This window comes from Chenopodium album, chromosome 1 (genome assembly GCF_948465745.1).
Source record: "Chenopodium album chromosome 1, dcCheAlbu1.1, whole genome shotgun sequence".
NCBI lineage: Eukaryota > Viridiplantae > Streptophyta > Magnoliopsida > Caryophyllales > Amaranthaceae > Chenopodium > Chenopodium album.
In genome coordinates this window covers 85,863,233-85,877,928 of record NC_137834.1, presented here as the reverse complement: position 1 = coordinate 85,877,928, position 14,696 = coordinate 85,863,233, and the positions used below count along the sequence as shown (strand labels likewise).

The 14,696-nt window shown below is 35.8% G+C and overlaps 1 protein-coding gene across 3 annotated transcripts; it reads right to left on the bottom strand.

Moving 5' to 3' along the window:
• Positions 1 to 1,544: 1,544 nt before the first annotated feature.
• Positions 1,545 to 14,336, bottom strand: LOC145624361 (uncharacterized). 3 transcript variants are annotated; one of them, XM_081677381.1, is made up of 23 exons: positions 13,938 to 14,336; positions 13,734 to 13,824; positions 13,392 to 13,616; positions 12,992 to 13,122; positions 12,832 to 12,903; positions 12,579 to 12,713; positions 12,068 to 12,186; positions 11,689 to 11,982; positions 10,326 to 10,413; positions 10,143 to 10,248; positions 8,767 to 8,880; positions 6,698 to 6,861; positions 6,501 to 6,615; positions 5,876 to 6,100; positions 5,605 to 5,792; positions 4,938 to 5,105; positions 4,750 to 4,855; positions 4,478 to 4,621; positions 3,688 to 3,843; positions 3,365 to 3,565; positions 2,496 to 2,690; positions 2,335 to 2,406; positions 1,545 to 2,231 (listed from the first exon to the last, which is right to left on the bottom strand). In XM_081677381.1, the coding sequence occupies exons 2-23, from the start codon at positions 13,773 to 13,775 to the stop codon at positions 2,118 to 2,120; spliced, it is 3,174 nt and encodes a 1,057-aa protein (XP_081533507.1). In that variant the 5' UTR covers positions 13,776 to 13,824; positions 13,938 to 14,336; the 3' UTR covers positions 1,545 to 2,117. The 3 variants fall into 3 exon arrangements, with proteins under 3 accessions (XP_081533507.1, XP_081533514.1, XP_081533523.1); XM_081677388.1 differs by having other exon boundaries at positions 4,478 to 4,615; positions 13,938 to 14,335; XM_081677397.1 differs by lacking the exons at positions 13,392 to 13,616; positions 13,734 to 13,824 and having other exon boundaries at positions 13,938 to 14,330.
• Positions 14,337 to 14,696: the final 360 nt, after the last annotated feature.

Genomic DNA, 14,696 nt, shown 5'->3' with positions numbered 1-14,696 from the left:
AGATCTCTATTCTCCTAGTGTATTAGTCAAATTAGCATATACCTAATTCCCAAACAAACACAAACACCCTAACTACTACTAGTAAGTACTTCGTAGTAACTAACCCAAAGTTCCAAAAGTTGACAGGAACCTTCATTACACACCCCTTCCCCAGTTTGTACCTATGTGAATATATGCCTTAGTTACAAGCCATGTAACTTGAATTTTCTGATTTTATTCCTCGATCGCGACCGTACACGTGGTTGATCCATGTTACCAACTTGGCATTCTAGAGCATAATGCAGTGCACTGAATTTTGATGCCTAGAAAAGAAATGACGTTGTTATTCATACAAAAAGGTCCATAATATTGGTACACCACTTTATTATATAATAATCCATAATAAGCAGTTGCTCCATTATTTTGAATCAATCAGAGTATATCATGGCATAAATTCTTGCTAACAGCCAATTAACCTAATCAATGATACGCTATATTATTGTTGGGTCGGCCAGTAACAATATATAGCAGCTATATAGATTTGGTTAATGTATGTGCTAATATTCTATAAATCAATAATTTAATCATGTCTCTATCATTCTGCCTTGTGCTATTACACTATTGGGCATTGGCAGTTCATAGAGACTTCCCCGAATTTTAAATTCGGGTTTTGCTATACTCAACTTGATGATTTTTCATTTATTTCTATGTACAATTTTGATCGTTAATATGTCGAGATCTCTATATACTCATTAGTCATTACAGGGTATATAACAAAATAAATTGTAGTCGTAATAACTTTACGCTTATGTCAAAAATGAAAAATTAAAAAGAAAACAGTAATAGAATCACATAAGGTGCCAAAAAATGAGATCACAGAATGTGCCAAATAGTGGAGTAATCAAAGATTGACAGAAGCTGACAATGACGGACAAAATCACAAGATCCACAGCCCACCCATTAAAGTATGTCCCATGATTGTAAACTTGGAACATTTTGGGATATGTATTTGCTAATGTCGCTGTTCTTTCTTTCTTTTATTTAATGTATTTATCTGATTACTATTACTTGGTACTCTTGTTTGAAGAGGTAAGTCTATAAGTTGAGTGATTCAAAGAAAAATACTTTTTAGTAGAGGTGATCAACATCGGTCACGCCTGTTAACCCGACTCAAAAATAGGGCGAATAAGCTCAAACTCTACCCAAAAAAAGCCCACTACTTTTTACGGGTTTGGGCAAGAGAAATTATGGTTAGGCCCGACCCGGCCCGATTTTTTATCACCTTGACTTTTTAGTTGATAAAATCGCCAAAAATAAAGTAGAAATGTGCAAAGTTGGAATGACCAAAACTTGCCAAAAATATTGCTAAGGCAAATATTACATACTTCCTTGACCCCAAATCAACGTGGTAAGGGAAATATTACTCCGTAGAATAATGCAAGAGAAATACATCAAAATACGAAAGAAATAATTATAAAATACTAACTATATATAACCTAATAAAACCCAAATACACACGAGTAAACAAGAACAGAATATATAAAAAATAGTAAGAGACGAATCTATTAAACAAGAATACTTTGCACTTGTATTATTTTGGAACAGAGTTAAGCATATTTCACAAATACTCAATTGCATAGCTTCTTCCTAATATATCAGAATATGTAAAGGAGCAGTAAGCAATATACTATTATCCTAGTCTTCTAAGCTACGACATCTCGGATCTACAGCTTTCTTGCCCACCTGCTAAACATATTCCATACACCGATACACAAGAATTTTCTCAACTCCATAGATATAGAATCAACAATGAATTATAGTATTTTCGGTAATAATGGGGAAGATTCGGATGAATGACAAAACTCCCCACCGGAAAAATGGACAAAAAATCAGTAGCTGTTTTCTATACACACCTGACTGAACTATATCTGGATTTTTTTTTTTTGGAATATTGTATATACTAGATTTACCTATAGAGCTAGCACTGCTTCTTAGACAGAAAAAATATGGTGGCTAGGATAGCAGTAGACACGGTCAGACCCTCTTTGATTTCAGCGCCTATCAGGATCAGACCCCCCAAATTGAATAAGAAAAGCCTTTTTGTAGTGAAATATACTCTCTATGCTGCGTACACAATCCTACTGAAGCATGGAATGTGCTTCTATTATACACCTGGGTGGCTCTAGATCCGAGTCTGGAACACGATAATTAAGCAACTGCTGCATTCTTGACGTAAATGTATCATCTAACACCTGCATTTTATATGAATATGACAGTTTGTCTTGTTAAGGACAAAACATTTACTCAGATATGTAAAGAACAAAACATATTAAGCTGTAAATATGGTGGACTTACTTGTAGAGCAATTCGCAGTCCCTTGTACCAGGACCTGTTTTCTTTGTTGTTCTCCAAACAATTCAGAACCTCCTACGATGCAAAAAGGAAGGTATATTAGCTAAAGCATACAATATAAATAGATGGAGTTTGAAACCTTATCCAGGGGGGTGCCGTCTAACCTGTCCCATCTTATCCCAGAAGCCTCGGCAAACTGTTAGAAATACAGGGTTTTCGAGTATTGAGTGGAGATGCTCTATAGTTTTTATCAACAAATCTTGAAGAGGCTGCATTCTGCTCTGTACATCTGACTCAGCAGAAGTTTCTTTAAAATCGTGAATTATTTTCTTCCACTTAGTTGAGTTTTGCAATCTCGTCTGCAAAACAAGAGAAACTTCAGAAGGTGAAATAACAGAAGCATCTCTGTCTTGTTTTTAATGATCTAAGCAAATGTCTTTGTATCCAAGCCCAAGGAGTGCAAACCTACTGTGAGACAGTGAGAGAACACAACTTTCTGTGCATCACTTAATAGGAGTGATAATATGGAGTTTTGTCAAAAATTAAAGCTGCTTCAGTGTTCCCGCAATTCTATTATGAAAAATGACGGCATTGATGATGCTTGTATAACGTCAAAAAGATTTTATATTAATTACTGTGATTTTACAATATGTCAAGAAGAATAATTTTTTTAAAAAATACCATATTATAGAGATATGAGTTAATTGGATATAGCTTAGGACTCGTACTTGCATGCTTAAGTGACAAAATAATCTTAATTTTATAAGACTTTTTCGGGAAGATGCTTCCATCTCATTTAATTTGTCAAAAGGAATATCTTAAACTTTGCTCCCTGTATATTATCTACCCTTTTTCATGAGTCTGTTAACTGCTTACCTCTTAATATACGTAATTATGCTCCTAATAGAGATCTACTGTTAATATAAAATCGCATAAGAGGGCTTGCCAGTCAATACCAGAAATCATTGTTCAATATAAATTGTGAAATACGAATGCAAATGGTTATGTAATAAATTATGTTAGCACCACTTACATTTTCCACTAGCTTCTCAAGAATTGCTTGGATGTAGTTCCTGAATTTGCTTCTAAGCATTATTGTAACTTCAGTAAGACGCTCTCCAGGAACAGCACTTCCAGCATCATTGATACAAGCAGTCCAGGTCTTCAGCTGGGCCTCAACCTTTGGAAGCAGCACATCAAGCATTCTTCTCATGGAATTCAAAACAACTCCCAGCTGACAAATTATAGGGAGAAATATGTCACTATTTGCTTTCAAATAATTATACATCTGAAGAAACAATTATATATTTTAATAATCTAACTAACGAACAAAACATTCTTCCTCACAGCACTCACCTCTGCAGGTGCTGTATAAAAGCTGTCAGATCTTTTAGCGAATTTCTGAACATATTTAAGGCCCAGGTTTGTAAGATTGTCCTTCAATGGTGACAAAACATCAGCATATTGTTTCTCCAGGGCCTCCACTACTGCATTTTGAACATCTGCCATCACCTGCATGCAAAACAATATAAATGGACGAAGAATTTTTTTTCAAAACAAGACACAAGTAAACTTTTGATGCGATATTGCTCGAAGGCAATTACACTAAATACTACATGCTTGGTAATATTAAAGAAGTAAAAAGGGATTTCTATCACTTGAACCAATCTAGGGGGAGGGGAGGCTGCATTAGGCAGCCAATAGAAGCATGAACTAGGTATAGATTTTCCCACAGATTCCTTAGGCTATAGCGCTATTCTTTAGGCAGCCAATAGAAGCGTGACTTAGGTAAGGATTTTCCCATAGATTCCAGAGGCTATTCATTAAGCAGCCAATAGGAGCGTAAATTGGGTGGAGATGGTCACATAGGTTCCTGAGACTATTCATTATCGAGTATTGTACCAATTGCCAAACCAGCCTCACCAATATGGTGGAACCTTGTGTGTGTGTGTGTGTGGGGGGGGGGGGGGGGGTGGGTGGGCATTTAGGTTAATGATGTAAACCAATTAATCACTACAAAAAATAAAATATCGTTAATATTTTATGATTCTCGCTGTTGTTATACTTGAGAAAAATTCCATATTTCCAGAGCTGCATGTGCAGTCAATTCCACACCAAGAGAAGAAGATTACAGGGGTGGACTTACACTCTCCAAGACAACAGCATATTCTGGCCAACGACGAACAATAATTTCATATTCATTCAACGTCTGCCTCAACTGATCATAGATCTCATCAATGGAAGGACATGTCAGCTGTTGAGCCTTGTGATCAGAACATTTCACCTGCAACTACACCAAAATCAATCAATAGGGAGACTTTCAGAGATATTCATGAATGTTGACAAAAAATTTAGTAAGTAGAGCTACATCCAGTATAATAGAAAATGAACTAGGAGGTAAAGGTGATAAGTTCATACCATGCTAGTCTTGCAGAAATCAAGTAAAGTTACATGCTTCTCCTTAATCCAGTTGCTTATATAGGAGCCCAATAACTCCTTTGCATTAACTCCACCTTTGACAGAGCTGAAAAAAAGCGTGTTAACAACAGATTTGGGACAAAGCAAGTTTTGTCCATAACATCAGAAGCTAGAAAGGACCGGCTTACTTAATGTTCCACAGAGCAAGATCTCTTTCAAAGTCAGCTACTGTTATAACAAGATCTGTAACATGAGGCGAGGGCCCAGCAGGAGGGCATGCCTTAAGAAAGGTGCGCAGTCTGGCAGACAGCTCAGCACTGTATATTGATGAAGTGAGGTTTGGAAGGTCCAAGAAACTGCCACAATAAGGAGACAGTGAGAGAAAGAAGAAAGACATAAAATGAAGGCAAATCAAGCAAATTGAATTATCACTTCCTGGAATGATTATCAAGTTTATATCAATGGAGTTGCACCAAACAAACAGCTAAAATAACCAGTAAACGATTTTGAAACGAAATTCATTTGGGCATAGAGGCATACAGCACAATTGATGCATACAACAACAACAACAAAGCTTTAGTCCCAAAATGATTTGGGGCTGGCTAACATGAATCATCGTCATAAGGAACTGTCGGATGAAGATAAAAGGACGAAACAAGATTTTTTATAAGGGGTGCAACACGAGGACTTCCCAGGAGGTCACCCATCCTAGTACTACTCTCACCCAAGCACGCTTAGCTGCGAAGTTCTGATGGGATACAGCACAATCGATGCATAAATTATGAAAATCAGAAGTATTCAGGAAATCTTGAACTAGGACACCTGGGTGGTCCTTCTTTAAGAAAGTAGTGATACCTGGGAAGAATGTTTTGATTATTGATCTCTATGTCTGTATGAATTTCATTTTTCACAATCAGACAAAGAGATTTCATCTTTTGATACGCAGTTGTAGATGCCATATTGTCCATTGTGGCACCCTCATTGCTGAAGATAAATTCATCCATTTCTCCTAAATGTCTTCTTGACCTTTTCTTTGCAGCAACCTACGATGTTAGACAATAAATTTTGTTGAGAAGGAATAAAGTAGAATTACATAAACCAACACAAATTATTCCATTTATAGCACCTGAAAGTATTTGCATAGTTTTAATCTTATTTCAGGAGATAGCATATCATGTTGAAGGCCATAAAGCTTAATAGCCGGAGCAATAGCAGGAGCGACATTTCCAGTTGCTGACAAAAAAACAGCAGCCAACCCCGAGAGTGATGTTTCATCCAACGACTTGTAGTTTTGAAAAACCAGAGCAAGAAGGTCCTCAACTTTATCAGACATTACTCCAAGGATTCGTTTCTGATCATTAATTGAAACATTAGGGATCAGTTGCAAATATCTTTTGTAACAATTAGCATATTAAAATAGCAACAGAAGCATGATGCAGCATGTGAGCCAAACAACCCCTATTGGTGAAAAATCCTTCACATTTTTACAGCTTTCTAAATTCTAAACAAAGAGTCATAGTCCATTCAAGATACACAAGCTAAAAGTTTAGAGTACCTTCAAGAGTTTTGAAAACAAATGTGGAATTAACTGGATTCACAAAGTTTCCATTTTATAAAACTAAAGTAATCCCCTAACAAGCAATTCTCCTAATCTGAGAGGGCATATATTTAGCAAGCATGAGCATCAACATATACATAAATAATTACCTATTTTAGGATGATTCTATCAAGGAAAAAAAAAAAACACTAACCTCTTGTGAACTCAAAGTATTGTCGTCTTTCACAATCACAGGAGACAGCAAATCATAAATCAAAAGCAAACAATCTGCAGTTGGTGTAGCAACATCCATAACGTATGAAAGATATCTGCATAACAAAAATTTTTGTGATGATCTGCAGAATATCCAAGATAAAGGCATGGAAACATACAATGAATGAGAACTCATACCTCAACTTAGTATAGGCATCTGACACACCATAGAAACGCGCAAATTCAGTCACAAGCCACTTCCACTGATTATGCAGTAACAAGTTCCTTTGCTGAAAATTTTGAGCTTTCATTGCAGTCTCCAGCACAAGATCGTATGCAACAGTTTCTGCAACAATACCACACTAGGAACAACCAAAATTTTCTATGAAATAATTGATGCAATTAAACAAGTCTAATAACATAACTATATTACAACACTCCAAATTAAATCCTGCCAACACGAGATCTAAATTGCTCCAGATATATGCATGCAATGCAGACTTACCCTTAAACTACAAAAATGATAGCCACACTATATTACAGCAGAAATAGGTGCTTATGAGAAGGGTATTAATGAACATCCAACATATAAAACACCCATACGAGGCAAAGTAAAAGAGGCTATAGGGAAGTAGAAACAGAGAGAGAACTGCCCATCTCTTAAAACTCTAGATGAAAGGACATCCTAATTTTGAGCAATATCTTAAATTCTGATCGGCTGCTGATTCAAATTTATACATATGCCTTCCATAAGAATTAGCAAGACTAGGTACTACTTTGGTAGTACTTCTCCCGTTCTTTTTTACTTGACCTGCTTTGACTTTTACACTATTCACCACTTCTCTTTTGACCGTCTTTTATGAATAATAGGTAAGGAAAAACATATTCATGTGTGATCTTTTTGAATTCATCTCAATAAGTACTATCATACTCTATAACTTTTATAATTTTTACTTGCGGATAATTAAAGTTATTGATTGTTAAAGTTTTGCATTGACAAGTGTGATAAAAGAAATAGGTCAAGTAAAAAAGAACAGAGGAAGTACATAATAACTTAGAAATTCTACAAGACAACACTATCCATCATTCTATCCATTAAGAGGACCCTCCCTTGTCTCCCAAGTCCATTAATCCATCAATAACTTTAAAAGACAAAACATCCCATCAATTAAGAGAAAAAAACACGACTATAGCTAATTTTTCCCTTGGATTAAGAGGGAAATACAATACAGTCTATCTAATCTACCTTGCATTTCCTTACAATCCATTAATAAGATCTTCGTATGTTTTCTGAACGAGGCTTTCAAGTGCCCGATAAACAAAGTACTGTGCCTGAGGTGCTAAAGCCCAAGTCGTTAGGGGTCAAGAGACTACATCAAGGCACAGGGAGGTGCAAATAAATCTTTTTCTTGCAGTTTTTTTAAATAACAGGGCCTCATACCTAGGCTCTGGGACGCTCATCACCCTAGGGTTGGACACCTATCACCCCAGTGCGCCTAGATATTAAAACACTGCAACTGCCTTCTACTATAATGCCAAAACCCGGTCAGTCTTGTTTGCACTTTGTTCCATCGTACATTCTTATTATCACTAGATTTGACCCCCAACTTATCTCCTATCACCTCATTCCTCATCTTATCTCTTGCACGTCTAAAAATGTATAATCAGCTCTGCACCATAATCTTAAAAGCTTACGGTCGCTTTATTGGCCAATATTTGGCTCCATACAGGACAATTGGCTAAAACCACTAGATAGAATTTCCCTTTTTGAAAAACATAGGCCAACAGCGTGGCTATAGCCCATAATGATCTTTGTTAAGTGACACAAGTCTTGAATAGTTGTTCAATAGATTCAATACCGGAAAATTTAGAAAAGGGATAGATGGTTGAAAATATAATTAAAATTACTGTGCTCGCATAATAATTACTATGAGACAATAATTATTACTAGCCACAGCTTTCAGCAAAGCAGGTCTCCTCAGAATTCTAAAACAAACGTAAAGTTCACCATCTGCATTATATTCAGCTTAAACAAGTTATTATAATGTTGCCATTTAGAGTTTTGATTAAAAGAGTAATAGGTACTGACATACCTAATTACCTACTACGCTCAAGGATTAACAGACAAATATCTAAGCAAAAACATATACTAGACTCCCTCACTACTATCATGAAATCAAAGGGTTGAAAATATTCAAGAGTAAAACAAAATTGAATTCTGGAAAAAGACAGAGGGGCTTAAATTGATAGAAAAAGAACCAGAATACCTTCAGATGGCTATTATCATCCTGACTTGTTGAGTAATTGATGTATAACTGTACTTTGCCAATAGGTTCATGATCAGGCTCATGATATATAGGCCACCAGCGGCTCTTGTCATTCTGCAACATCCATTTCATATGATATGCGTCAATAAATATTTAAGGAGGCTCATGATATATAGATATATATACTACCTCCGTTAACGGTTATTTGCAACATTTGCCAAAAACAGGTGCTATATATTATGTGCAACAAACTGATTTTTTCCTCTTTTGGTAAGTTTTTTTGTTTGAAATGACCAAACTGCCCTCACTTAACCAACTTACTCATTTAATTATTTCACTAACTATACTCTATTATAACCCTAATTTAACTCATCTAATCTTCTAAAGAAAAAAAATCAAATCTGTAAAAAAAACCAAACCTCTCAACATTCATCTAGTTCATCACATTTCTCACTCCCCATTCATCATCATATTCATCAAAATCTCACTCCCCTTCGTGGTTCATCAACAAAATTTCTCTTTCCTCCTTCATCATCAAAATCTCTCTCCTCCACCATCAAAATCTCACTCCTCCTTCATCATCCCCATCTTCCATGGAGATCTAAAATTGGAGGTGGTTTTGTGCGGCACGAGTATCGTGGATATGGTGGTCAAGGTTTTGTGGGTTTCGTTGGTGGATCTAAGTGTCGGGGGTCTAGTTGGTGTTCAAGGTTTCGTAGGTGTTGTGGGTGGTCTAGGTGGTGTTGGGTTTTATGGTGGTAGTTGGGATTAATTCAATTCGTGGTGGTGGTGGTTGGGATTAATTCAATTCGTGGGGGGAAGGGGGTGGTTTGATTGGGGATTTCGTGGTTTTGGTGGTTGTTTTTAGTGGGTTTGGTGGTTGTTTTCGATAGGTTATAGTGGTGGTTTTCAGTGGTGGTATTTAGTGGATTTTGGTGGTTTTCAATGGGTTTTGATGGTGGTTTTCTGGGTGTTGGTGGTATTCGGTGGTGGTGGTTTCAGTAGGTTTGTTGGTGGTGGTTTTCGGTGGGTTCTGGGTGTCGGTGGTGGTGGTGGTGGTGGTTTTCGGCGGGTTCTGGGTTTCGGTAGTGGTGGTTTTTGGTGGGTTCTGGGTTTCAGTGGTGGTGGTGAATCTGGGTTCTGAGTTTGGTGGTTTATTGATTTTGGTTAATTGTGGTTTTGTAAAAATTAGATTAATACTTAAGTACTACCCTTATATTTCAATAATCATGCTTTAAAACTTTCGCCTAGGAGTCCGCGCATGTCCCTTTCGTTGCAAATAACTGATATATATATATATATATATATATATATATATATATATATATATATATATATATAGAGAGAGAGAGAGAGAGAGAGAGAGAGATGCTTACAGTGGCATCCACGACTGATGCGACTTGAGCCAAAACACACCCACAATGATTGCCTCTTGAGTCCAGAACCATGATATTCAGATCATCACTAAGACTATCTGGAAAGCTGTGTCAACAGTTTCAATAGAATCAGAATATTTTTGCATGCAAAGAAGAGTTGAGCTAGCAAATAAGTATACATACAAAATATGAGTTTCACCAGAGCCCGGCTGCATCCGCACTGCATCTTTTTCAGAAGAGCTTTTCAGTCTTACTAAACAATAGTAGGTTTCTGCCAATCACCAAATGAATTAAGTTTATACTTCTGAAACTTCTCAGTAATAGACACAATAATTAAGCGCAGCAGAGAAAGAAACCTAAAATTTGATAGTAAGATAAATTTCATAAATATAAGAAATTGTAAACACATTCACACTTCAAATTCATACCAAGCACGTAAGATGATAAATTTTGAGGATGAAGCCTGAAATTCATGCTAACTGCACAGAAGTATCCTTACATCTAGATAGTTGCACTGGTGCAGAGGAATTTAATAACAAGACTAAAAATACAAGTTCTTGACATTGGCCAAATCCTGTTAAAGCTGACAAGTCTCATAGATTCCGGATAGTTCAACTACATTTTTTTTATTGACCATCAAATTATATAAAGATTAGATTGTCAAATTAAATTTGGTGAATTGGTTAAAATAAACACAATAATGCCATATTAACCAATAAATCCCAATATTCCCAAACTGTAGTAAGTTATTCAAATGACCAAGGGTGTCCAAAATATGTTGGAGGCCATACTCTAATTATTAAAATTAATCCTAAGAGTGATATGCATAAATTGAAAATATAAAAATACATTTCATAAAAAACTATCATTATAAGAATAACTTTTACAACGATTATAAGTACCTAATGCCATAGAGATTGAGAAACTGTAAATAAAACACGCAAAATATTGAATTTTGAGGTCCTGACATAACCAAATTTCTCATTTCATATTATCTAAAAACTACAAATGTACTTGATATGTGTGCACATTAAAAAAATTTGAATTTCAATGACAGTCCATAAATCTTTGGAAAACAGATCATAACTACACGTGTCAATGGAAAGACTCTAGATAAAAAAACAAAAAATAACAATAGGTAAAAACGGTGAGCATTAGAGTCTTCATCACTTTCATCACCCCCCCCCCCCAACACATTCGTTCTGAGTTCTGACGTGTGATCCTCTTACCTATCCTTGTTTTGTTTACTATTTAAAGTCGTAAGAACATTAAATTATATACAATTCTTATTTAATCATTTCCTTGTGCAACACATCAAGTTTTTCGTATACATGAAAGATCAAAGAGGATAAGCAAATTTAAATTCCTTGGCTAGGAGCCTAGGAGAAAGTCAGAAAAGAATAAGTTAAAGAAGAAAACACACCATTATTGGGATAAAATCCACAATAAATAAGACAATTATCTTTTAGCAGTTGACCAATTGCTAGGAGGAAGACCATACATTCAGCTATTGCATGCAAAAATTTCAAAACTGAAACAAAAATACCTTGCACAACTTGGGATTCTGTGGTCTGGGAAGAAGTCAAGCTACTCTTTAAAAGAACACCAATCTCCTTCATATATTGAGCGCCAACATTCACATATGTCAAACTCTTGCTTGAAAGAGAACCATTTTTTGGTATATGACGTGCTGCTTGTACTCTTTGTACAGCTTCCCATTTCATCGCTAGTTTTGATTTTACATTTGAGACATGACTTTGAATTTTCTCAAGGTCCATCTTTTGCATCTGTGGAAAAGCACAGCCGGTAGGTGGATTTAAACCCATCTTCACCTTTCTCACTGCACAAGGTAAATAGCTTCATGCTACCAATAAGACAAAGAGATAGAATCATTAAGTACTACACTACCAATAATCCATATATACCTTGAACTTTGATTTTTCCTATTGTTTTCTTTGGTTTAGTAGCAGCTGATCCACTAACTAGCTCAGAAGATCTTTTTGACATTATCTCCTCCTCTGACTGAAGAAGTACATGCCGCAAACTAGCCAGATAAAAGTTGGTATGTCAGTGGGGGAAGAGAGGACAACTTTATGTTATCAGTTTATAGCTTTAAGAATGAATACAATGCATTTCATATCACATCAAAGAAGCCAGCAAGGGCTAAATTTAGCACATTATAAAGCCAAACCAATCTATGACATATAGGATTACAGGAGCATCTTGTAGGCATATTGTAAAACAATGCTTAATTTCTATAACATATTTCACCATGAAGAGCATGCTTTCATAATTTAGCTTACCTGTACCCTACACAACACTGCACTTTATGGGGATATGAGCACTAGTCCTAGTTGAAAAATACCCTCTGAGGCCCTGACTGCTTCAAAAAACTAACTCTACCATAATACAAGCCATGTACAAAGATGAACACACCTGAATGCATCTCGTAGTGTTGCACATTCATTATTCAGGAAATATTTGGCTTCTTTACTACCCTTGGCCCATGAGCTGAGACATAGTCGTACACACGCATCATAGGAAACCACGCCATTCCAAGGGCTGAGACCACTGTGTTAAAAGCATTGATACTGTTACTCATTGGATAATGTATCCAGTCATGTTTAAGAAGCTAAGCAGATATTCTACTCAATGAAATACAGCTGCTACTATCTATTCACTGACATACCTAGCATGAAAGTTAGGTACACGGGCTGATGAAGAATCAGATGATCTTCCTTCATCCATATCAACAGAAGTCCTGAAAAGTAAGAGGAGAACAATGAATAAGGCAGCGTTCATATCCTCCCATTTAAAGAATACCATAGTCTTCAGGGCATAACACATACTTTAAGGTTGAGTGCGAAGGTTCTCTATTAGGAAGCATTGCTGATGCATCAGAGTGGATATTTCTAACAATGTCTGACTTACTTGCAGTATCACGTCTTGATGAATATTCTTGAGCAAATCGATCGGTTTTCTGCTCATAGATAATGAAATGAATAGTTTCAGCATCTCATCAATATGCAATCCTCTGAAGTAAAAACCAACAGTGAAATATGAAAGGGATGATAAACTTAAAAACAGGAATCAAATTTCAAGTTTCCCAACCCCCCCCCCCCCCACCCGGCCCCAAGCCCCGTGAGCTCGAAACTGCTAAAGTCACAGCACACTGCAATCCAATGTTGAATCAAACTTCACAGAATTTAGCAGTCAATTAGTCATATTTAGCAACAAGCTTAAACAGACCTTATCACCTACAAAACCAGTACGCTTCTGCTCAACCCCATTACTGAAAATGTCATCTACAGGCGACGACGACTCGACTGAGTAATTTCCACCATTAATCTCCTCATCTGAATCACTTTCCAAATCCATATCTGATCCATACCCATTTCTGCTACTCACAGTCACTGGTTTAGCATTCGATACTGACCCTACAGGCCTAAAATTCATTTTTCTGAATTCACTTTCCTGATTCAAAATTCACATAATTTCATAAAAATCACACTATAACCCCATCATCATTTCATACTTTATGACAAAATTAATCATATATAATCATAAAGCATGGGTTGCATGATCTTTTACCTTAGTAACCCATTTTAGACCATCATTCTTAAATCCCCCCATGTAAAATTGACTTGAAATCAAACACCTATTTCATGAAATTCACACAATTCTAACAAAACCCATGTCAAAATTTCAACAAAAACCCCAAGATTGCAAATTTAACAATCTCTAATCCAATAATAGAAAAAATTAATAAAAAATACTTAGTATAAAAATGCTTACCTCAAAATTATCGTTCAATGCAATTGTAAGCAAGAATCCCAAAAAGAATTCGAGAAAAATGAGGGAGAAAATGGGAGTGATTGTGTGAATGAAGTCACTGAAACGGCTTACCTAGGAGTCAAGGAAGTTGCTTTAAAATAGTGATTTTAATTATTTTTTTGGTAGGAAAAAAAGAGAGAGTGGTCTTAAGTACATAAAGGAATATTACACACGTTAATGATATATTCTAATTAAGATTTCTATAATCAAAATTGATTTAATTTATTTCTATGTTAGTTTTATTCCAATTTTATGAGATATGGAGTTAATTAATTAGACTTTGCACATGTAAAAAATAAAAGTTTAAGGAATTGATAAGAAAAAGAAACAAAAAAAAAATATAAAAAAGGAAAGGGTAGAGAGGTGGAAAAGGGTCACTTTTTCTAACCCAAAATGAAAAAGAAAAGAAAAAAGTGGTGGATTACAGAAACAAGACATTGATCATGTGCTGTCATCAGCTATAGGAGTAAATAAATATACTCTCTTTTGGATCTATTACGAGGGTTGATTCTTGATTTTTTTGTGTTTTTCCACTTGCTAAACAGGCAACAAAAAGATGTACTAGTATTATGGGTATTATAGTCATTTGACACAAATGTTGTAGGAACTAAAAAAAAAGGGTAATGCTATACATAGCCCTTAGGGCTATACTTAAGCATTAAATTTACTCTTGAAAAATGTATAAAGTTAGGAATTCATGACAAAAACACGCGTAAATCG